General features: G+C 29.4%; 1 protein-coding gene across 3 annotated transcripts in view; it reads left to right on the top strand.

The window, feature by feature from the left end:
- The window catches only part of LOC142329989 (rho GTPase-activating protein 44-like), a 90,579-nt gene that overhangs the window by 58,342 nt on the left and 8,607 nt on the right, over positions 1–23,630 (top strand). For all 3 annotated transcript variants that reach the window (XM_075374986.1, XM_075374985.1, XM_075374987.1), the window contains exons 10-14: positions 5,525–5,731; positions 9,068–9,147; positions 10,175–10,325; positions 12,113–12,670; positions 15,868–16,153. In XM_075374986.1, coding sequence (XP_075231101.1) covers positions 5,525–5,731; positions 9,068–9,147; positions 10,175–10,325; positions 12,113–12,670; positions 15,868–16,153 — 1,282 coding nt within the window. The remainder of the gene's footprint in view (positions 1–5,524; positions 5,732–9,067; positions 9,148–10,174; positions 10,326–12,112; positions 12,671–15,867; positions 16,154–23,630) is intronic.

Raw genomic sequence — 23,630 nt, 5'->3', positions numbered from 1 at the left:
TTCGTTATTACTTCTCCGAGGTATTTAAATTGGGTTACTATTTTGACTTTATTACCATTTATGTTTACTTCTTTTAATTGTGTTGGTTTTTGGGGCATAATTTCTGTATTTTTTAATGATACTTTGAGGCCAATTTTATTTGCAACGTTTTGAAGTTGTAATACCTGGGTTTAGCTTGTCGATGTAATTTGCTAACAGTGCCAAGTCATAGGTGAAATCGAGACAGTTTGTTTTGATTTTTTAGCCTATTTTTATTTTTGGGGGCATTTTTTGAGTCATTCCCTTACTACCATTACCAGACCACAGTTGAATAATAGCAGTGAGAGTCACCTTGGTGCATTGCTGTCTTGATCTCAGTTCTGAGAGTTTACATCTGAATTTCACTTTTGACTTAGTGTTCATGAGGGTCAGTTTTATCATGTTTGTTAATTTGGGATATAGCTGTCACAGAACTTTTAGTAAGGATTCTCTATAGATCCAATTATAAGCTTTATTGAAGTCTACAAGCATTATCCGCATGTGTCTGCTTCTTTTTCTGTTATGATCCATTATTAGCTTGAGACTTATGATCTGATCTGGACAGCTCCTCCAGAGTGAAACCTCTCTGGTATTCGCTTAGTTCTTTCTTGAGTTGTAAACTGATCCTGTTGAGGATGATTCTAGAAGAAATTTTTTATGTTGTGTCTAGGAGTAAGATTCCCCTGTAGTTGTTAGGGTCTCTTTTGTCCGCTTTTTTGTGTAACAGGTGGATGAGGGCTGTCATCCAGCATTCTGGTAGTTCTCTTTGATCCAGATGTTGACAAGCAGATGAAGGACAATTTTTGCTGGTCTTCCTGCATGTTTCCAAACCTCTACAAAAATCTTCTCCTGCCGCTTTATAATTCTTCATCTCACCTAGTGCTTGTTTTATTGTGTATTTATTTTTAACTTCTTTTGAGGGAGGATTGATGTTTTCTGATTGTGTTGTTATTATGGTGCGGGTGTCAGAGCTTAGGAGTTCTGTTGGTTCTTCGCAATTTAGGAGTTTGTTGAAATATTTAGCTGGGATTTCCACATTGTCTTTATTGTTATTTATTGTTAATTTCAGTGTGTCTTTATGATGTTGTCTTTTTATTTTCCATAGGGTTCAGGTGGTTTCTTTTCTTTGATTTACTAGATTTTGTAAGAATGTTTATGATTTTTAGGACTAGTGTATAATAGCCTTGCTTGAAGTCTCTTTTCCACTGTTTTATTACATTCATTCATGCATTTTTTAGTTCAGATGATGGAGTATTCCTTAAAAGACCTTTTATGGTTGACTATCAAGGGGTCACTTGTGGTGGGACTAGGTCCTGAGTTACAACTCTTAGATATGATCTAGTGGGATATGACTTAATGATAGATGAAGTTAGGAAGTTTGGATTCAGTTCACCGGACAGATTTTGCTATCTCTTCTGAATATATTCAGGCACATGTCATGAGGCTCAAGCTGACTTTTGTTAAAGTTGTTATTATAGAAAAAAGTGAAAATGTCTGATCCTAAACATTGTGCCCATATAACCTATTATAAAATAGATTTTTTTTTTTTGTTTTTTATCAAGAAAATATTAAATATCAAAATATAATAATTTATCGTCAATAATTGACTCATGTTTTTAAACTGGTTGACTACAGTAATGTTAAAGTTAAAATGGTATTGATAGCTAGACAGTGACATTTAACTGCCACATATTAGAAAAAGCCAGTTATAACTTTAAATCTTGTTGACATTGTCAGTAGCACCAATTTATGCTGTTACTGAGATGATATTATTATAAAGTAAGCATCATTTAAAGGCAGTTGTCTTAGCAAGCAGTTGAAAATTCTTGACAGTAAGCTGTGTTAATTAAATTTTATGTAGCCATGAAGTAATCTATTCAATACTTCCACCTTGAAAAAGGGGATCTTTGTCATGTCCATAGGTCCATGACCATAGGTTAATGCGTAGGTTCGCCAGTAAGCCTCTTAAATAATTATATATAATGGTTTATTAAATTCTTCAGCATTGCATCCTGAATTAAAAGTAATATACAGAATTGATTATTTTTTCTGATGTTGTGATTGAAATTGACAGACTTTTTTTTAATTCCTGAAATCTATTTTACTTTTTGAATTTATTATATTTTTAAGACAGATTGGTTTTTGGTTAGCCACTTAATTACTAAATCGTTTACATTATATATGTCTGAGTGTGCATTTATGTACGTATTGTATATGTGCGCATGAGCATGTGCATGCAGAAACAATACGTGTGAGGGTTACTTAACAAGATTTGATTTATGTTGTTTCTTACCTATTTCATTAAACTTTAACTGAAAAATTATATTGCTATTAGTTAATCTGTAGTGGCATATATATTTTTTGTTATTTTAAACAATAATCTCGCATCTGGCTTTTCAACATCCAAAAGAAGAAAAAAATCAGTATAAGTAAACTAAAAATCAGTGCAATTGTAAACTATTTTAAATAATACTACTGTTGGAAAAATGTTTGTTTGAACAAGATAATTTGGGAACATTTTTATCTGGCACCTAATTGTTAGGAATGTGTATAACATTTTATGGCTGAGGCACCTCTTTGTCATCATCTAAACTTTATATAGTAATTCTTAGTAATAATGGACAGATTAATACATTCTTGAAGCTCGACTTTGCATTCAATTTTTTTCCTGTACAATATATCCAGTTGTTATTTATCTAAATTCTAATTTCTAGATTTGTGAGATTATTCTATTTCTAATTTCTGTTTGTGTACATGTAGTTTTATATTATCTAAAAGAAGTTAAACATAAATAAGATTTTGGAAAATATAGATTCATATTACATAAAGATAATATTTGATAGAGTGATTTTTTATATTTTTACTAATTTATTTAATTTTGATATTTGAAATCTTGATATTTGAGTGTTTTTTTTTTGTGACTTATTTCTGAAAAGGTACAAAAAAATTCTGTTTGTGTATTATATATTACTGAATGCAAACACCCAATTAAAATGTTCAAAGATTTTTAAAAATTGAGAAAAATATATAGTGTGCTTTCCATCATGTTTGATTGACTCTGACTAAAACTATTCTTAGTGTAATTTATCATTGATTCAAAAATTAATATCTGTATATATTAAAAGAACATCTTCTGACTGACTGATTCATCAATGCTCAGCAAAACCTGCTGAAGATAAATCGATGAAAATTTGTATATACGTTTTTCTTAAAATTGAATAATAATGATTTACTAATTTTTTTTAATTTGTCAGTAATAAATGAAGTTATCACCTTTATTTTTGTTATGTGTACTCTTCATGTGAATATCTAAAAACTAATTTCTAGATTGTTTGAAAGTTTGAGTTTAAAGGGTTAAAATAGATTCTGAATTTTTTTTAAATCACGGCTACTTTTTTAATTTCTTTAACAAATGAAGATATCATCCTGATTTTTACATGACTGTTTAAAGAGGAGCCTAATGCATTTAGAGTGTATTTAGCAGCTCAGCGGCTGAACCAATTTAGATGTACGACCCCATGTTGGAATCCTTATGTTATTAGGAATGTCATAGGCTATATAAGTATGTGTGTGTGTGTGCATGTGTATATATATATATATATATAATTTTATATATATAAAAGTATATAAATACATATGTAGTAGTGGAGATTTGCTGGTTGAAACACAAACTTTAATGAATTGAATTGAGCTGTGAGCCTTTATCACTGTGTCAGCTGGGTTTGAAGTCAATGATTCAAATCAATCAAATAAATAATATTACAAGAATAATAGAACTAAATTTACATTAAATAATGTTAAATAAATTTAACAAATTTCTGTTTAATAATAATGGGCTTCCTGTGGGGGATTGCGTGTGAGGCTAGAGTGATGAGGTGATGCAAGTACCTCATTCAAGGCTAGATCATTGATCACCATCAACTGGTAACTAATGGGGTACCCCTGTGGTGCTGTTTTGGAAGGTGCAGTGGGGTGCTCTTATAATATCTCTACAATTGTCCAATTTTTAAAACTCATACGAGGTATGTATTAGCAGGTTGACAGCTAACTTTTGTATACATCAGGTATGCTCTCGAGCTAACAGATCACAGAGTTTGGAAATGTTATATCTTCACAACCAGTCTTCTGATTCTCAAAATACAAATGGGGTATTTGCTAGTGTAATACAAAATCACATGGAACCAAATCAGAACAAAAAAAGCAATGTTGTCAGCAATTTTTTTTTTTTTCAGAAGTCATGTTTTTAATTTTTAATATTTATCTCTCGTCAGTGTATGTAATGTTCATGTAAATGTCTAAAAACTAATTTCTAGATTTTTTTTAATTTAACCATGAAAGAGTTCAAAACAGTTTGAACAGTGCTTGTAAATTTTCCAATTTCTAACTGTGGTAAATGAGATATTCACTAGATTGGGGCTTGCAAATATTCTTCAGATAAAAATTTAAAAACCATTCTTGGGTTTTTAATTTTGTTTTTTTAAGGGGTTCAGCATCTCAATTAACACAGCTAATGTTACTGCATTATGACGCGTCTGTTTGCATCTGCCTCTTGATTACCTGACTAAAAAACATAAAATAAAAGTAGTTCAAAAAAATGAGAAACGAAGTATGGTCACTTGCTAGTGGTATTTGTTGGATAACATAAGAACCAGGCAAAATAGATATATATAAAGTATGGGTAAACAGTTGTAACTAACATTTTTAAGATGGAGAAACCCACATTCGCCATATTGTTCAATCTCTCAAATTTTCTTTGAAGTCAAGTCACTGGACTTCTTTGCAACATAACGCTGTTGCTTCTCTGACACAATCAAATCTATCAGTTTCATGCCTGCAATCACCAAGATCGCCTCATGTGAAATTTTACAGTAACCACCTGTTACCGTTAACAATATAAGGCATTGAGACCTCAATAAAATGTTCCAATAGCTTTTAAATTTTAATCTATCTGCCCAAACAGGCGTCACATATAACATAATAGCCTTCCACACACCCTTATACAGGATACTCACACTATATGTCTTGAAATTAAGACTCAGGATTGACCACACATCAAGTACCAAAGAAGGCACTAAAGCAAATATGAATTTGCTTTAATATAATTGTTATTATTATTACCACAGCGTTTATTTTTATTGATCATGTTACAAAATGTTTTATTGCCCCATCCAAAATTTGGATAGCCATTTCAATAGTCTAAAAACAATCAGATTCAATAGTAAGTTACGCTGATGGAAATGTCTGCCAAGGTATTTGCATTGGTATCCTGACAGAGGTCAAACTGATGTTCGTGATATGTTAATATAATATGCTTGCTTGTGTTTCCTGTACATCATTTTTAAAATTGGTAATAACATCAGTAGAAGTAATATGCTACAAAAGTGTTCACCTATGAGGAAGATAAATAGGTTTGTGAAGATTAGTAAGTTAAATAGGCTACATTGAAGTTATTCTGCTGATAGAATGTGTATGTACAAAATGTTTATGTTATCTTAACACATTACAGAGTGCCAAGTGATGGTAGATTACAAGCATTATGGTCTGTTGTTCAAAAGTTGCCAAAGGCTAATTTAGACAATCTACGATACCTGGTTAAGTTCCTATCATTATTATCAAAAAATCATGAGTCGAATAAAATGACACCACAAAATATTGCTATTGTTATTGCTCCAAACTTAATATGGTGTCCAGCCGATGATGGAAATAATATTGGGTGAGTTGAATTTCAGTTATGTTTAGTAATTTTAAAAATTTGAAATATATCTTCATGACAGTTTTATTTATATTATATAGTAATATTTGTTATTGGTTAACTATGAGAAATTAATTATTCTGTATTGAAATTGATAACACTCAATTGTTAATCATTTAATAAGATTTGAATTTGTAGGTCTACCATTTGTCATTAAAGCTGTTCGATTTGTATTTTATAATAATTGGAGTAAATATGAACAGACTGTAATAAATTCTCTAATACTGTACAGATATTATTTTGACTCTGACCTGATCTGATGAGTGCAACAAATTCTGTAGAGTAATGTCAGTAAAAACGAAATAGCTATAAAAAAATATTCAAGAACAATTGATTAAAAATGAAACTATTTTCATTTGTTACACAGTCAACATTTGCCCATTCAACAGCTTAACACAGATTAAAAAAGGTTTTCAACCCAACCTTATTAAAATTCTACTTGGACTTGTCACATGTTCTGTTTCTTCCCCTTATTGGAACAAGGATGGTAACCAGTAAAGCCAAAATTGTTATTATTGCACGCATATATGTATCTATGCTAATAATAAAAATTCACATATTAGTTAAGTATTTTTGCTAATGTTATCATCAATATTAACAGATTAATAATATCAAATTAAGAGGGCCAGTCAAATATAAACCATATTTTTGTCTTCACAGATCATGCACAAACATAGGTGTGGTAGGGAAGGAGTATTGACATTGGAGATGTTGGAAGGAGATGGACTCTTCAGCTGCCTCAGCATTCACTTTTCCGTAGTCAGTAGTGCCAAATCAGAGCATGAGGTACCATCATTGGTTGCATGACTTATTATCATGAAGTTTCTCGCAAATGAGAGTGTCAAACACTCCAAGATTTTGATGAGACTGCATACATAGTTTGGTAAAATTGATGTCATCATGTATCAAGACAGTGTTTGGGCCAGCAGATTTAGAGGAGAGTGTGAAGCTGTGGAAAATGAGAATCACAGTTAAGCATTCCAAAACAAATGTGATGGATGACAATATTAATGTTCCATGACCTCATTGAAGAAGATCGGCACCTTACAGTATAGAATTGCTTGGAAGTGAGCGTCCGTCATGAAAGTGCTTAACATTATCACAAAACACCTTGGGTTTTACGATGTCTTAGATGAGTTCCAAGACTGGTTTTATAAAAAATGTTCCACATCCTTCTGAATTGGTTACAAAAAGAAAATAATTTTTTACAGAAAAAGTCACATATGAAGAGTCGTGGGTCTATCACTATACTTCTGAGACAAAATTGACAAATATGGAGTTGCATAGGAATGAAGATCCTTACCTTGTAAAGGAAAAAAGATGCCAATCAGCTGGAAAAGTCCTTACAAAAAGTCTTTAGGGGCTGGCAAGGCATATTGCTCTTTGATTTTCTTCACAAACATTCCACTGTGAATGCTGCTCACTAATGCCAGCTTTTAGATAAAGAGAAAGCCAGCTACAGGAACAAAAGGCACAATCGGCCAATCAGAGGCATGACTGTCCTTCACAACAGTGCCAGGCTTCATACACCCATTAGCACTTGGGATAAACGAAATAAAATTTACTGAGAAACTTTAGAACATACTCATTCAGTTCAGATTTATTTTTGTTTGGGCCATTAAAAGAGGAACTGGGAGGAAATAGATATTCCACAGTTACAACAAAGTAGAAGAGTAGCTCATGACATATCCTCAAACTGTTTACGAAGAAGGGATACACAAGCTCCCCACACTTAAGGAAAAGTGTGTAAAACTTCTGGGAGACCACATATAACAACTTTTTTTTGTCTTCAGTCATTTGACTGGTTTGATGCAGCTCTCCAAAATTCCCTATCTAGTGCTAGTCGTTTCATTTCAGTATACCCTCTACATCCTACATCCCTAACAATTTATTTTACATATTCCAAACGTGGCCTGCCTACACAATTTTTTCCTTCTACCTGTCCTTCCAATATTAAAGAGACTATTCCAGGATGCCTTAGTATGTGGCCTGTAAGTCTGTCTCTTCTTTTAACTATATTTTTCCAAATGCTTCTTTCTTCATCTATTTGCCGCAATACCTCTTCGTCACTTTATCCACCCATCTGATTTTTAACATTCTCCTATAGCACCACATTTCAAAAGCTTCTAATCTTTTCTTCTCAGATACTCCGATCCAAGTTTCACTTCCATGTAAAGCGACACTCCAAACATACACTTTCAAAAATCTTTTCCTGACATTTAAATTAATTTTTGATGTAAACAAATTATATTTCTTACTGAAGGCTCGTTTAGCTTGTGCTATTCGGCATTTTATATCGCTCCTGCTTCGTCCATCTTTAGTAATTTTACTTCCCAAATAACAAAATTCTTCTACCTCCATAATCTTTTCTCCTCCTATTTTCAAATTCAGTGGTCCATCTTTGTTATTTCTACTACATTTCATTACTTTTGTTTTGTTCTTGTTTATTTTCATGCCATAGTTCTTGCGTAGGACTTCATCTATGCCGTTCATTGTTTCTTCTAAATCCTTTTTACTCTCTGCTAGAATTACTATATCATCAGCAAATCGTAGCATCTTTATCTTTTCTCCTTGTACTGTTACTCCGAATCTCAATTGTTCTTTAACATCATTAACTTCTAGTTCCATGTAAAGATTAAAAAGTAACGGAGATAGGGAACATCATTGTCGGACTCCCTTTCTTATTACGGCTTCTTTCTTATGTTCTTCAATTGTTACTGTTGCTGTTTGGTTCCTGTACATGTTAGCAATTATTCTTCTATCTCTGTATTTGAACCCTAATTTTTTTAAAATGCTGAACATTTTATTCCAGTCTACGTTATCGAATGCCTTTTCTAGGTCTATAAACGCCAAGTATGTTGGTTTGTTTTTCTTTAATCTTCCTTCTACTATTAATCTGAGGCCTAAAATTGCTTCCCTTGTCCCTATACTTTTCCTGAAACCAAATTGGTCTTCTCCTAACACTTCTTCCACTCTCCTCTTAATTCTTCTGTATAGAATTCTAGTTTTGATTTTTGATGCATGACTAGTTAAACTGACTAGTTAAACATTAAACAATTGTTCCATACAACAACAAGAAATTTATTTTATTTTTATTGTATACTAATAAAACCAAAAATCCAGTTTATATTTGATTGACCTACTACATTGAATATATAGTGAACACATAGTAAAACCACCACTGTTACCATGACTGCCTTGTATCCTTAACTGTAAATACCAAGTTGCTTGAAAAATTTTAATTTTCAGTCATGTTGGTCTTTCATTCTGTTAATTTCTTTGTTAACTGTTTTTCAGGATGAACATGAATACTGCCAATGTCCATAGTGTAATAGTTGATAGTTTAGTATCATATGCAGACTGGTTCTTTCCTGAAGGTAATTAAAGTGTACTTATTTATCATTATAAATTTTCATTCTATTAATTATAAGGAAGCTCATAACTTCTCTCTCATTCTCTCTATGTCTGTCTGTGTCAGGGGGTGTGTGTATGTTGTCTGTCAAGAGAGAGAGAGAAACAAATAAAAATTATATGGATACTAGTTTTTATATAAATATATCCATCCTAAAGAGACAAAAGATCTCTTACAAAAGTCCTAAACAAGAAAAATCAGTAAGTAGTAAGAGTTAATTAATTTTAACAAAGTAATTCTGCTGTTTTGATATAATTTTCTATATACATTTATTTACTTTTCAAACATTTTAATCTATTACATTTATACTTAAAGCACATATAATTTTCTACTTCCTTTTGTTTCATAATATGCATGTATATTAACTCGCAGTAGATGTCTTAACATGCCAGTCTCCATGGCACGAGTGGTAGCATCTCGGCCTTTCATCCTGGGTTTGAATCCCGGTCAGTCATGGCATTTTCACATGCTACTTGTCATTCATCTCATCCTCTAAAGCAATGCCTAACAGTAGTTACTGAGGTTAATAAAAAATTGTATTAACATAATTACGATAGCAGCAAGCAAGTTTGATTAAAGTCCTGCGTGTCCTCTTTTTTCTTTAACTAAGATAACCTTCTATAAGGAAAACGGAAATATCATATTTATAGAAAAAAGTTTTGGACTGAGGTTATTAAAATTTTTGTAGTGATGAAGTTAGCATTTTTACTAAAATTGCATAAAAACAAAGTAAATTAAAAATTACATATGACAGAGGGGAGAGCATCCTCCATTTTTTAAATATTACATAGTCTGAATCTAAATCAGTACCAAATCAACAATTTTCAGCTGAATAAACTATAATTTTATTTTTTTGTCCATTTAGATTTTATTTTAAAAAGTTTTTGAGGTACCAGAGTTCATAGTAATTTATAACATTGTCTTTTATCATTTATAAATTTCTGTTCTTAATTCGTGTGTGATTGTTTTATAATTTTAATTTTTTTTTTTAGATTGTGAGATGTATTTAACTGTAAATAAGGAAAGAGCCGTTGTTAATGGTCATACAAGGTCAAGTAGTGCAGATACTCAATTAATAACCGTAACAGAAGGTGATATGAAACGTACCCAGTCAAATAGTAGTTTATCTGATCATAATAATAGGTAAGTATTAATTTTTTTTCTATTATAGTTGTATTACTAATAATAGTTTTATTATAAACTATTATTATTGTATGTTCTTTGTTCTCTTTTGATCTACGTTTACATTAAGTTTTCAATAATATGAGCATCATTCAAATATAACGTGGACTATTTTAATATTTTTCAATTCAGAGTAAATATAAAAGACTTATTTATTGCTTTTTTACATTGTTTTCCCAAAGTTCTACACATTCTCGCAACATGTGGAGGCTTGTGGATCCTTCAAAAAAGTTTGAGGATGTGTCACAAGCCGATTGCACACAAACTCTTCTACTTCATTCTCACTGGAATCTATATCCTCCTGGCTGCCTCCTTCATGCCCAAACAAAAGGAAATCACTGAATAGTCAAAAATAAATCTTAACTGTAAAGGAGATGTTCTGAAGTTTTCCAGTAAATTTCATCTAGTTTATCCCAAGTGGTAATGGCTATATGAGGCCTGGCTTTGGATAATTAGAGCATCTGGTTAATTTAATAAACTATAAACTGTCATTATTTAGGAAGTGTAGAAAAATTCTTGTGTGCAAATAGTTAACAAATAATTAAAAGTACACGTGTGGTTATCTTATTTTTTTGTTTACCAACAACAGTTAACAGATTAACGCTGATTAATGATACTGAAGGATTTAAAAAAAAAAATTTTAAAAGTTTCATTTTTCAGTCACTTTTGGTATTGTTGATAACCTACTGTATATATTACAGTGGTCTTAAATTTTAACTGTTGGTGGGATTATTACCAGTTTTTCTCAGATTTGAGTATTAACCAGATGTTGAATTTTTGAATACGCATATTGTCTGTTGGTGATTGAGATCTTACAGCAGGAATTGCAGCTGGCAACACTTTTGTCTTCCTAATTCGTGTAATGCTCTGTAAAAAAATGATGATGAAACTAACATAGATATCGTGGTAGGAACATGTTTCATATTGGTAAATGTAATATTTTCATTCTGAAGACAGTCCTGTATGTAATGCCCAGTGTTCAAATATTTCAATTACTGGTGTTATTTTCAAGCTCTTGAATACTTTTTAGTGTTTGAGTATTCATGGCTAGTATTTCCCACTAATAATTTAACCATTTAAAAAAGAAATTTAAACTTGTGAAAACTGAATCTAAACTATATAATAAGTCCTATAATTCATTTTAAAATAGCAGTAACTTACTGTTAAAATACGCAAGAATCCATATTTTGTCTTTGGTTACCTATACAATTGATATGTTTCCTAGTTTTTTTAACGAGTCGGCTGTTGAAATAAAAATCATTTTTTCCTCTGGTTCAGATTTGATAAATTTCAGTGAAATTGTCAGTGTAAATTACATAGTAATTGTAATAAAATGTAATCTGTAGTGTTATTACATGACTTGAACATATTTCTCTATGTAATGTTTCTAATTTTTTAAAAAATCAATATTATAAACAAATTTATTTTTACCTATTAAATAAAAATGATCATCTTACATCACTGTAGACAGAAATACACATTTACAGTGTATGTATATTTTTATAAATAATACACGCTGTAGGGTCACTTTGAAATGGATTTTCAACTTCTGTGATTTGTTGGAAAAAGTCTTAACACTGGTATGTTTCTCAGGGCTGTGCTTTAATGCTTATCATACTCTTAGGAATTTTTTTTTTTTTTTTGTTTTAGATATTACACCTTATATTATTTCCAGTACAATTATTTATATTTCATTTTAAATGAAATGAATTAAGAGAAATGTCTAAAGAATAAATTTATTTTTACAGTCCTCCACACGGAAGCCCAAAACCAGCAATACGTGTGAGAAAAAATAAACCAGCACCAGTGCCGCCAAAAGACCAACAGTTGAATCGCAGTAGTACTGGTAGTGGTATCTCACAACAGTCAAATGGAGTGTCGACTAGCAGTAGTACCAATACAACTGTAACTCCAATATTATCATCATCATCATCATCATCAGCAACGCATCATGATAATGCCACAGCAACAACACCTATTAATAGTGGTAACTCTGCCTCTGCTTCAGCATCTGCATCTTCAACATCAAAACAGTCTGTGATCACTAACGTGCCTGATAATAACGAACTACAATCGGTTAATAAACCATTAGATAATGATGTTAATAAAAATTTATCAAGTTCTGTAGATAATAATAATAAAAATACTGATAGTGTAAATGCAAACCCAAGCGGAGTTTTGTTAGGTTTTGAAAAATTATTAAATGAGACTGATAATAATAATATAAGTGAACAAAAAATAAGTGATAATATTAATGATAAAGATTCTTCAGCTAAAATGATTATTCAGGAATCTGTTCAACAAAGGTATAGTATTTTGTTTTAATCTTTAGAAACTATTTCTGTTTATTATTTTAATAAAACTTGATTTTGCAGAGTAAAGTCAAGCAATAAAACATAGTCATCTGTGATAAACATTAGAGGTCTAACAGTCAGATAATCCTTAATATCAATTGGTGTCTGTATTTAGGCATGGTTTCTCCCATTAGTTAGTGAAACTGTTTTTCTAATGATGATGTTTCCTATACTTTAAGTTCAGAATTTCTTATTTAATTTTTTGAGCATATATAGCATTGCTGGCTACTATTTCTGACTGAACTTGGAAACCCAATTAATTAAGATGATTAATTATAGAAATAAATAAACATTGTGTTTATATGAATTTGTATTGCATTTGGAGAATTGTATGTTGTCAAGTTTTATGTTGGGTTCTGGGCCAGATAGTAAATTATCTCGATCTATCCATAAGAGTGTGATCAACCTTTTCACCAATCTTCTTTTCCTTAAACTTGAAATTCATTTTTTCTCCTGTTAATGGTACCGTGGATGTAGGCCTGACCCTGCTAGATTCTCCATGCTGAGAATTCAAGGACCTGAAAAACAAATCCCTTGTATCTAATTTATAAGAGGGGCTATTTACTCTAGGACTATGTTTCTTATCTAGTGGATGTACAATAAGCTTTCAACAGTTGAATTTTCCTGTTGGCCAGATCTTGCACCCAGAAAAAAAAGGTTTATCTAATGGATACAGGGCTCAGAACCTTGTATAATCATGGTGATTTCGTGTAATATTTTAAGAGGTTAGACCAACCAGCTTATAAAATATTGATCTCTAGAGGAAATGTCCAATCATTCATACACATTTTGTTTGACTTCCCTGCTCTAGTATCAGTAGAGATTATACTATTCTAGACTGCAAGTAGAATGCAGATAAAAGGCTGGCAAATAACAAAGGCTTTGCTGGATTACATGAAATCCCTCGATGATATTTTGTTCAATCATTCCCAAATACTTAAAAATAGTCTCAGTCACATTACAAAAACTAAACATGATTCAAATGTATGTCCTTGCTGAACAGTCAGGAGTGGCTATTAATGTCTACTTTTGTAGTTTTAGCCTGTTATAAGAACTTCAATGGAGAAAATCTAACCTCAACTCTTTTTCAGTTCTATTAAGTCATTTTAATTATAAATATAAAACATTTAGAATAAAAGAGTTTTCAACACATTATTTAATAAAACCCAATTCAATTAGTATTTTTTTATTTATTTTTTTTAGTTAGAATATAAAATAATAAAATTTAACAGTTTTTAAACTTTAAAATTGATGGTCTTTGAAAGTACCTTAAAAAACCATTTGTCTTTTAAGAACTAACTTTGTCTCATGTGTTTCATAATATTTGTAATATTACTGTGTTAAAAGATTGCAGTTATAAAAAAACATTAAAAATTTATTATACAAATTTTTTATCGACTTTTGTTAACATTGTTTATGTTTTGCTCAGATTTCTAGGTTTACAAAAAATAAATAAATAGTAACATAATAATTATTCCTCCTGTAGCAAGAGAAGTTAGTACTGCAAATTTTTGTAATTTTATTTATTACACATTACAGCTGACTGAATTTTTTAACTTGAATCAGGATTGTTGCAGCCATTTAGAAGGAACTACTTTTTGGAAATCTCTGCTAAAAATTGAAAATTTTGGGCATTGTTTTTTTTTTAAATTGACTGCCAGTATACAGCAAAAGGAAGGAATGGTTCCCTTATTATTAAATGCAAAATTTGAATAAAATCAATCAAGAGAATATCCAATGATGGATGCCCATACACAGTTATTTCTTAAAAACCACATATTTTTTAATATGTTTATCATCAATATATGTAGTAGTTAAATTTTCACAATTAAAATATTGCATGACAACTATATATTTTCTTACTCAGTACCATTTGTTACACTTGTTGCCCCACGTATGTAGCCTGTTAATGTATCTAGTGCCCTAAGTTGTGGTTTTATTGTATCTAGGCCTGTCTAGCTAAAATCTATGGAACCAGGGATGAAATTATGGAGGATAAAGGGAAAAAAGAATGGTAGATGATCTGAATATAGAGAAACCACAAAATGAGACAATCCATCCAAAAAAGTGATTCTGGTAGAGGGTACTAATCCTATCCGTATTTCCTATGGAAATCAGTTTATAGAGGATGGGCAAAGGTCATCACTGATCAATTATTTTTCATTGACCAACTAAAATACACGCTACAACAAATTGTATTTAATCCAGATATTAAAAGGTCACCAAAAGAACTGCTGAAGTTTTCTTGAAAAAATTCTCAGAATTATGTGATATGTAAACATATTCAACAGAACTCTTTAACATTAGGCAAGATTATTACTGGAAGGTAACTGATGTAGAGTGCCAGTTTTTCTGCATTAAATTAAATAATGTTAGTTGATTTCATTAGAATCTCTTTAAATGAAATACGTTTTTGTGTCAGCTTTGCTTTCTCCAGAAAATGAAATGAAAAGAAATCATTGTTATATTATTAGCAACAATATGGACATGGACAGAGTCGCTTTAGAATAATATTTTAAATAAACTAAGCATATAAGAAAAAAATTATTTTATAATTTATTAATAGATATTATATTTTTTTAAATTACAATATGAGCTTGTAATAAGTCTTAATCTACCAGTCTGAAATTGAATGAAAAAATGTTTGAAATATTCTAGATTCTTGCCATGAATTAAACCTGAGATCATGTGGTTTAGAAGCCAGTAGCTGCCAACCATGCCAAATGGCTTTCAAGTATTAATATATGAAAATATGGAATTGTACTCTAAAATAAAATATGAGGAACTGTGAAAGTAGGATTTATGTTGTGTATAATATAAATTATACTAATATAATTAATTACTATGATTAATTCAATATAATAGTAACATCATTAGATTAATTAATTTAATTCTTATGAAATCTCTAGATTTCATGAATTTTGGATTGATTTAAGTTAAAAACAGTTATTAACCTCCTTTTTTATTAATGAAAAATTATTTTATAATGTTTTTTATTGGGTTCAACAAAGAGTTTGGTTTTTTAGTTCTCTTTTAAATACATTGTTGTTATTAATTAAATATTTGCATTCTGATAGCTGATTGTTAGCCCCATTAATAATTTTTATGTAAAAACACATCATTTGCAACATTTTATCTGTGTGGTTTAGGGGTCAAGGTGAACCAGTCTCAAAGTCAGAAGGTGCTGCACCAACAGCCATGTATAGAGGATCTGTTGATCCAGCTTATGGTACTTTAGATCGTAAGAAACCACCGCGACCTACACCATTACCAAGGACTTCAATAATGACTACATCTGATGATGTTGTTTTACGTAAACCAGTTGTTCCTGAAAGACCAGCAACTTTACAGCGTCCTCATAGTTCTTCTTTCCGTATTTCTAGAACTTCTGATAGTACCAGTTCTGATAATAATCAAGAAAAGTCAAATTCTGATGTAAGTTTGTGATTTTGTGTCTTCTATCTTCTAATTTTTTAAACATCATTGTTGTTCAGGTACTTAGGTTTACTTAAATTTGCATGTGCATGTGTATGGTTAACTGTTTTCTCACATCTATTATAATAATTGATATGATTTACTAACTGGTTAGGGCACATCCCACTTGAATATAACCAGACTCCCTTATTGGACTGCACTATAACATGAGACCTCTACAAATATCTCTTATCACAAAATAGTATACTCCTTGCAATTTTTTCTTATATAGATAGAACCTGGTCTAAATTCTAACTTTAAGTGTGTATACTAATTTATAATTACCTACTGGCAATTTTTAAAACTTGATTCCACCTTGAATCTTAGTTCCATCTAAAAATGTGAAAAGTTCTATCCCAAACTGATCAATGGTGTTGCCAGTATATAAGTACATTCACATGATATTAACTTATGAAAAATTAAATTGAATTTTATAATGTGGAGATAATTTTGCATTTCACTAGGTAATTTATAAAGAAAAATAGAATTGACTTGTAATTTTGGAAGTGAAATTAAGAGTTGGACACTATTTAAATAATGTGTGACATTTGTAAAATATTAAAAAGTAAAACATCTGATAAAAAATAAAGTTTTTTAGTTTTAAAATGTATTACAAATATGTAAAACTTTTTTTTCAAAACATGCAAATATGATGTTACTTTGCCATTTCAAATTTAGCTTTACACAGAATGAAAATGGTGGCAATTTTTTTTTTTCATTTTATGGTAATGTTTCACTAAAAATATTTATACCAATATTTCACTACTTATGTTTACAGTAAGCAGTGTAGATAAAATAATTTAGAAACCCTAGGTCAGGTATAGCCAGTAGTTTTTGCCTCCAGGCAGAATTGAAAAGAAAACTTTTTTCACGGGCTAAATGAAATATTAAAATTAAAAAATGTTAAATACAAAAACATTTCATTTAAGTAAATAGAATTTTATTATGGAATTTGTTTATGAATAAATGTAAGTAATTTAGTGTACAACCAATTAACAAAATAAACTAATGTGATATGTTAAGTTTTTTCCATTATTCAATTGCTTATAAAAAAAAACTAATATACCTGCCCTAGGTACTCATATCAAGTAATTTTGAATGTTACTGTTTACAGGACTCTTCTGTTTTAATTTTGTTCATACACTAACGAACAATATTTATAACCAATATCTCTAGGTGCTACATCCTATTTAGGGCCCTTATCTCCAGTAAATTACTGTTGTACTACTTTCTGCCAACCTTATTCCTTTTCCCAAGCTCCCATCTATGTGATTTCTTGTCCAAATCTGAAGGATTTTTTTTTGATTTCATAATATCATTCACTAAGGGCTGAGAGGTCCATACCTAACTCTCAACCTAAAGTTTTCGGGATAGATGATTTTATACTCAGGTTTTTCTTTCCATTGTCTTTGATGATCCAACACTGAATTACGAGGCGACTAGATCTGGTTCACTCCAGGAATTTTAATTCCCCACTATACACCACCTTATGTAGTGGGAATCCCCTAGTCTGCTACGTGGGTAGATACTTAATGATAAGACTAGAGACTACATGTGGGATGCTTTAGTAATAGTGCAGTTGAAATTAAATAATACTCATTTTTAATAACAATACTTTTGTAATTATTTTTTTATCATGTTAACTATATTTCAATTTTTTACTTGTAAGATTTGTATCATGCTTAGCTAAGAGATTTTTGTAAAATGAATGTGCTCTTTGTAATCATTTAAAATATTATTATATAACTGTATATGTTACTTCAGTATCTGTTTGTAAATAGTTAATGTGATTTTTCACTGTTGTTTACTGTTTAAGAAGTTTACATCACAAACTTTTAGTTTATAAATAATTTTTTTTTAAATTGAATTTATTTTTAATAGCATAATGTATATTTATTAAATAAAGATGAGTTTTATTATACTTAATTTTTTTTTTTTTTCACGTTTTAAATTATTAAATAAATACTTTTTTCTCTTCAGCTTAACATTTTTCTGATGTCGAAACGTATTATTTTACCATGGATAAGCCTAATATTTCGTTGTTTGTGGTTTTGCACATCTTGATATTCTAACGTATATAGTAACCATGATTGACAAGAAGACTATACTTAAAGACAAGATAATAATCTCATTAGCATTAAAATAAAATTATTACTTCAAGAATTCTGAAGGTTCAAGAATTTAAAAAATAAATTAATCACGTAAACTCTTATTAAAATTTTATTTTATTGATAAAAAAAAAATTAAATTGAAAAAATATAAAATCAAATACAAGGAAACAATTAATTAAAAATATATAAATCCTATTGTAGGTTTTTCATATTTACAAATTAACACCTATGCAACATCTAGTCTGCCATGTGAAATTTTAAAACTTCACATAGATCTACCCATAAATATATACATATATATATATATATTCATGAGTCAGCCACCAGTATTGTGAAAAATAATTTGTATTCAGTGAAAAATTCTCAAGTTTCTCCTAATTAAAAATTATCCATAATAAATTATAATTAATTTTTGTTTTTGTTTTTGTTTTTAACTGTGTAATTCATCAAGTAATTATAAAGCTTTTTAATAAAAATAATAAACAAACAAACATTTGTTATGTTATTGTAGATTTGTTTAATGTTCTTAAAAAACAATATTTTAATTATATTTTTGAAACTAAAAAAAAATCAATGTTGTATAAAAGTTCAAATTAAGAGACATTTGATATGATTGGTCACTTGTGTACCTAACAATTTTATATAAAGTAAATATTTTAACTGTTTTTCTTTTACAATATGTAAGTATAAATACAAAAAGTATTTTTTATTCAAGTTTTTTTATTTGAGAACTTCATTTTTCAGACACTCTAAATAGTCAATAAATATTATTGTTCTTTTAATTTTAATTTGGTATTAGGTAGTGAAGCTGATTGATAAACAGGTTGTTTTGTAAAGTAAACTTTCTTATTTGAATGTGATACTTGTTATTTTCAGAAATATTACTAATTCATTTTATTACATATAATTTGCTTTATTCTTACTTATATATTTTTTTAACCATTTTATTCGATATAACATGTTCTATGCTGTTACAAAATTATTGAAAAATGCTATTTATTATTCATCAAATTAACTAAATAAAAAAATAACATTGCAATTTAACATGTAAACTAGATGAAGGAAGATTTTATATGACTTTGTCATATAAAATTTGTTTGTTTGTCTCTCTCATTAATTTACATTGTAATATCCTCTAGTAATATATTTCACTGCTCTGCTTATAAGGTTTGAATTTTTTCATCCCTTAATATTACTGAATAACTGAGATTAGCAGTCTGACTTGTTTATCAACACAACCTAACCACCCACTTACCAGTTACATAGTTTTGTTCTGTAAGGAAAAATCATAACTTATGCATACTGGTATATTAAGTTGGTGTCTTTGCTGTTAATGTTTTGGCTAAGGCCAAAGGTTTTCTATTTTTATAAATAAAAGATAATATTTTTAATTTTGTTGTTAATGTCAGTTGCGTATAAAATTTTGTTTTGTTTCAATGAAAAGTTAAAAAATTGATTTGGAATTTTTTAAATTAATAATTTATTGATGAAAGAAGATACATTAAGTTGTTTTCAGTAGCCAAGGAAACAACCCTTTAAATTTTAATTATAACGTTATTTTACAACTGTTTGTAAATTATATTTTAATAGTTTTATTTTGAGTAAATATTAGGTCTTGAGATAGAAAAGATAGTAGTAAACTATCCCGTCTATCCTGGTGCCAAGGCATTTCCTCTGCAGGTTGATCTCTCCTTAACCTTCATTCTTCCATGAGTCCCACTACAATTAGGTCTGCCAGCACCCCCTCATTTCATCTCAGACAACATGCTGTCGCCTTCTGTTAGTTGCAGGACAGATGTTTCTTTACTGGGATTTGGGATGGGATGGCAACCTCTTTTTTGTATCCAAGAACTCTTGTTTCTTATCTAGAAGTTTCACAAAAAGTGATTATAAAGTAAAGTTTACCTTCTGTTTCGTATAAAATCTAGCCTCTAATCTTGGACTATCAAGGAACTTTTTTAATAACAAAATGTGAAGATATTATTTTTGTGTAAATTAAATAAAGTATCTGCAATATAGAAAAATTTTTGTTATTGGATTATGTGTATACGTGTTGCTGCTGTATGTTAATATGCATTAATGTTAATATTTGCTTTTCTGTAAATAAATTTACTTTTTTTGTTTTATTGCAAAGTTGTAATATTATTTCCCACAATTTTTATCTGTAATACTAACATTGATACTTTTTCTTTTGAATTAAGAAGAGTATATTTATTCCTGATAGTATTTTTTTCTTTCGTGATGAAAACTTATAAAATAAAAAAACTTTATCAGTTGGTTCATCTTTCAGAAAATCTCTCTCTACTAAGAAGAAATAGTTTTAACATAAGTGGAAGCATTATTACAGATTCTGTAATACTTGTATTTTAATTCTCATTGAATATTTATGTTGTATTAAATACATTTATGAATAAAAAAGTAGTAAATAGAGTTTAAAAATGTAGATTTGCAATAATAACAATGCTAAGTTATGTTATTCTAAAAAAATGTGTAACCTTAATTTATAAGGGTATTATATTTAAATAAAATTTATAACCATAACTTGAATCATTACCATGTTACTATATGTTTTGTCATTTAGCTCTAATAAATGCCTGGATATTATGTTTTAACTACATGTGATTTGAATCTGTCCTTTTAATAAATTTAATTTAGATCAACTTTTGTTGTTGATCACCTTTTTGGCAAGTATATTGAAGTATTTTGTATAATTTTTATTTTTTTATAAATACCATAATATATAAACTTTACTTTTTTTTAGTTAGGTAAGATTAAAAACGTAATTTTATATGTAGCATAAGAACTCATTTTTTTCTAATCTGATGTGTGATATTTAGGATGAAAATAATCATTTGCTAGGGTTCTGCAGAACACTGTAGAAACTCCATATTTAACTCAAACTTACATATTTGTAGATTAGTATGATAATTGTCAGTTTATTCTCCATTTGTCTCCTTCAGAACCAAGAGAGAAAATTGCTTACTGTTTTCTTCAAATTACAGTTATATACAATCTCTATTTTGAGGAAGACTAGCAGAATTATTTGAGAATAATTTACTTTTATTTCATTCTGGGATTGTAAAAGTGTTTAGAAGATTATTTTTTCCTACATTACAACTTAACTGGGCTATTCACTTTTGATTAATGAACATTGGCATAGCCTTCATTGCCTCATTAGAGGCATTAGCAAAAATTGCTGATCTTCACACTTTAATATATTCATTGAAACTTGCAAATACACATAAGTTCTTAATGTTATCATTATTACTAATCATTGTGGTCCTCGAACGCCAGCAAATGGTTATTTCCCACATTGTCTGATACATTTTATTTAATAAATTATTTATAATTCTGATAGTGTTACATTTAAAATATTTTGTGAGTTTTTATTTCTGTTTTGTTTTAAATATATTCTTTGTTGTTATTTTTACATCAAAAACTGCGAGATTACAAACAAAGATTGGAAATTTTCTACGATACGCTTGTCCTGCATTTAGCATCTCTATTTATTACAAACATTATTAAAGATGAATACCACATGTGACCGTTAATAATGATTCTTATCTGTCTACATAGGCACACTACATGCTTGTAAAATTTTAATTATAGTCTTTCAAATTTTAGCACCATATATTTACCAATCCAATTATGTTTCCTAAGCCAACTTATATCATCCTTCTATAATAAATTTCTTTCAGTTATCAGTAGGTTTACAAATGGATATTTTTCCACATCTATACAATTTTAATTGTTTGTTCACTCCTTGTCGTGTGCAATGTACTGTTTTATTTTGCAATGGTTAATTATTGTAAATATAACTGTGTACTAAAACAATTATTTAAAATGGTGAAAGGTTACTTCAAAATAATTCCAATTTAATTATAGATTGGGTGCATTTAACAGCTGGCATCATAAAACTTGCATGTTGTGACAGATACATATTTCTCTTGCTTGTGTACAGATATTTATTTAAAAATACAATGTGCTAAATTCATGCTTACAGCATATTTTATTTTTACTAGTATCATCTATCTGATACTGTACATTTCTTGGTTGCAGTTGCCCTGTTCAATCCAGTTTTCTTCCTTATCTGAATTTTTTAAGCAGTTTCTTTAACTGTTTTTATTTATTTATCCATTTTTTTTCTAGTTTCCTTCTTTCTTCTGTTCCAAAAACCCTTTGTTGTTTCTGTTTGCATGGCTACCTTGAATCTTCTTTGCTCTCCTTTAGTTTCTTATCCAATATAGCCATTCCATTTCTATCTCTTATCCTCAGTACAATTAATTTTTCAGTTGCCCTTTATTTTACGTTTGAATTTTCATCAGTTTGTGCCATTTTTTTCAAATGTCATTAAAGGTAAGATGCACTGTTTGAAGTTTAGACCTGTTTTCTTCCCTTACTTTGTTGTTCAGTACCCATTTCATACTTTCTTCCTTAATCAAATTGTAATCGAGCATGATTTCAACAAATAGTTTTCTGAATTTAGGAAAAATTATTTAATTTTTTACTGTTTTGTTAGGATTGCACAAATTGATATTGGGAAAAGAACAGAGTTGATTAGAAGGATAATAGGTAATGAGCTTTATATAAACTAAAATGTGAAGATTGAAAAAGAGCAACTATAAAGACTAAAATTGGAAGATGCATTGAAAGAGTTATTGCTTGCTTATCAAATGTACATCTGGAAAAGATTATCAAGAACTGTACAAATGGAATAAGGGGAAGGAATAATATTGCGTAAGATTTTCTAATGATATATGATGATCCTAATAGAAAATAATTAAAAATTATAGAGCTGCTAGAAAATTTGATCAGAACTCTTAACCTGGGAATAAAGTAAATTTAAAAATAAGAAAGAATTTAATTGCATGATATTAAGAGAAAATAATTAAAGGTTAACGTCAAAATTAAAAATGAAGAAATAAAACTGTGAATTTCTGAAACAAAGCTACATGAAATCTAAGATTGGATGCGTTTTGAACAGATCTAGTAGATGTGATTATGAATAGAAAAAAACAACAGAATTCAACATTGAATGAAAAATATGTATTTATTGATAGATGGAAAAGGCAGCAAGTAATAATGACAGACATCTTCAACTTTTAGAGGAAAACTACAGAAGTCAATATAGAGAACCATGGTAAGACTAGCCATATTCTGTTCTGTTCTGTTCAGAACAGAAATCTTTTCTTATTAATTTCAAAAAATTTTACTTATGTTAATTAATATATTTTCTAATAAACATAAAAATATAGTTTTCGATTGACTCATTTGCTATTCCAAAAGTCTCCAATATTATGCAGCTTTCTTGTATCAGGGCTTAAAGG

The sequence above is a fragment of the Lycorma delicatula genome, chromosome 9 (assembly GCF_047948215.1).
Source record: "Lycorma delicatula isolate Av1 chromosome 9, ASM4794821v1, whole genome shotgun sequence".
Lineage (NCBI taxonomy): Eukaryota > Metazoa > Arthropoda > Insecta > Hemiptera > Fulgoridae > Lycorma > Lycorma delicatula.
This window is presented reverse-complemented; position numbering and strand designations above follow the sequence as displayed.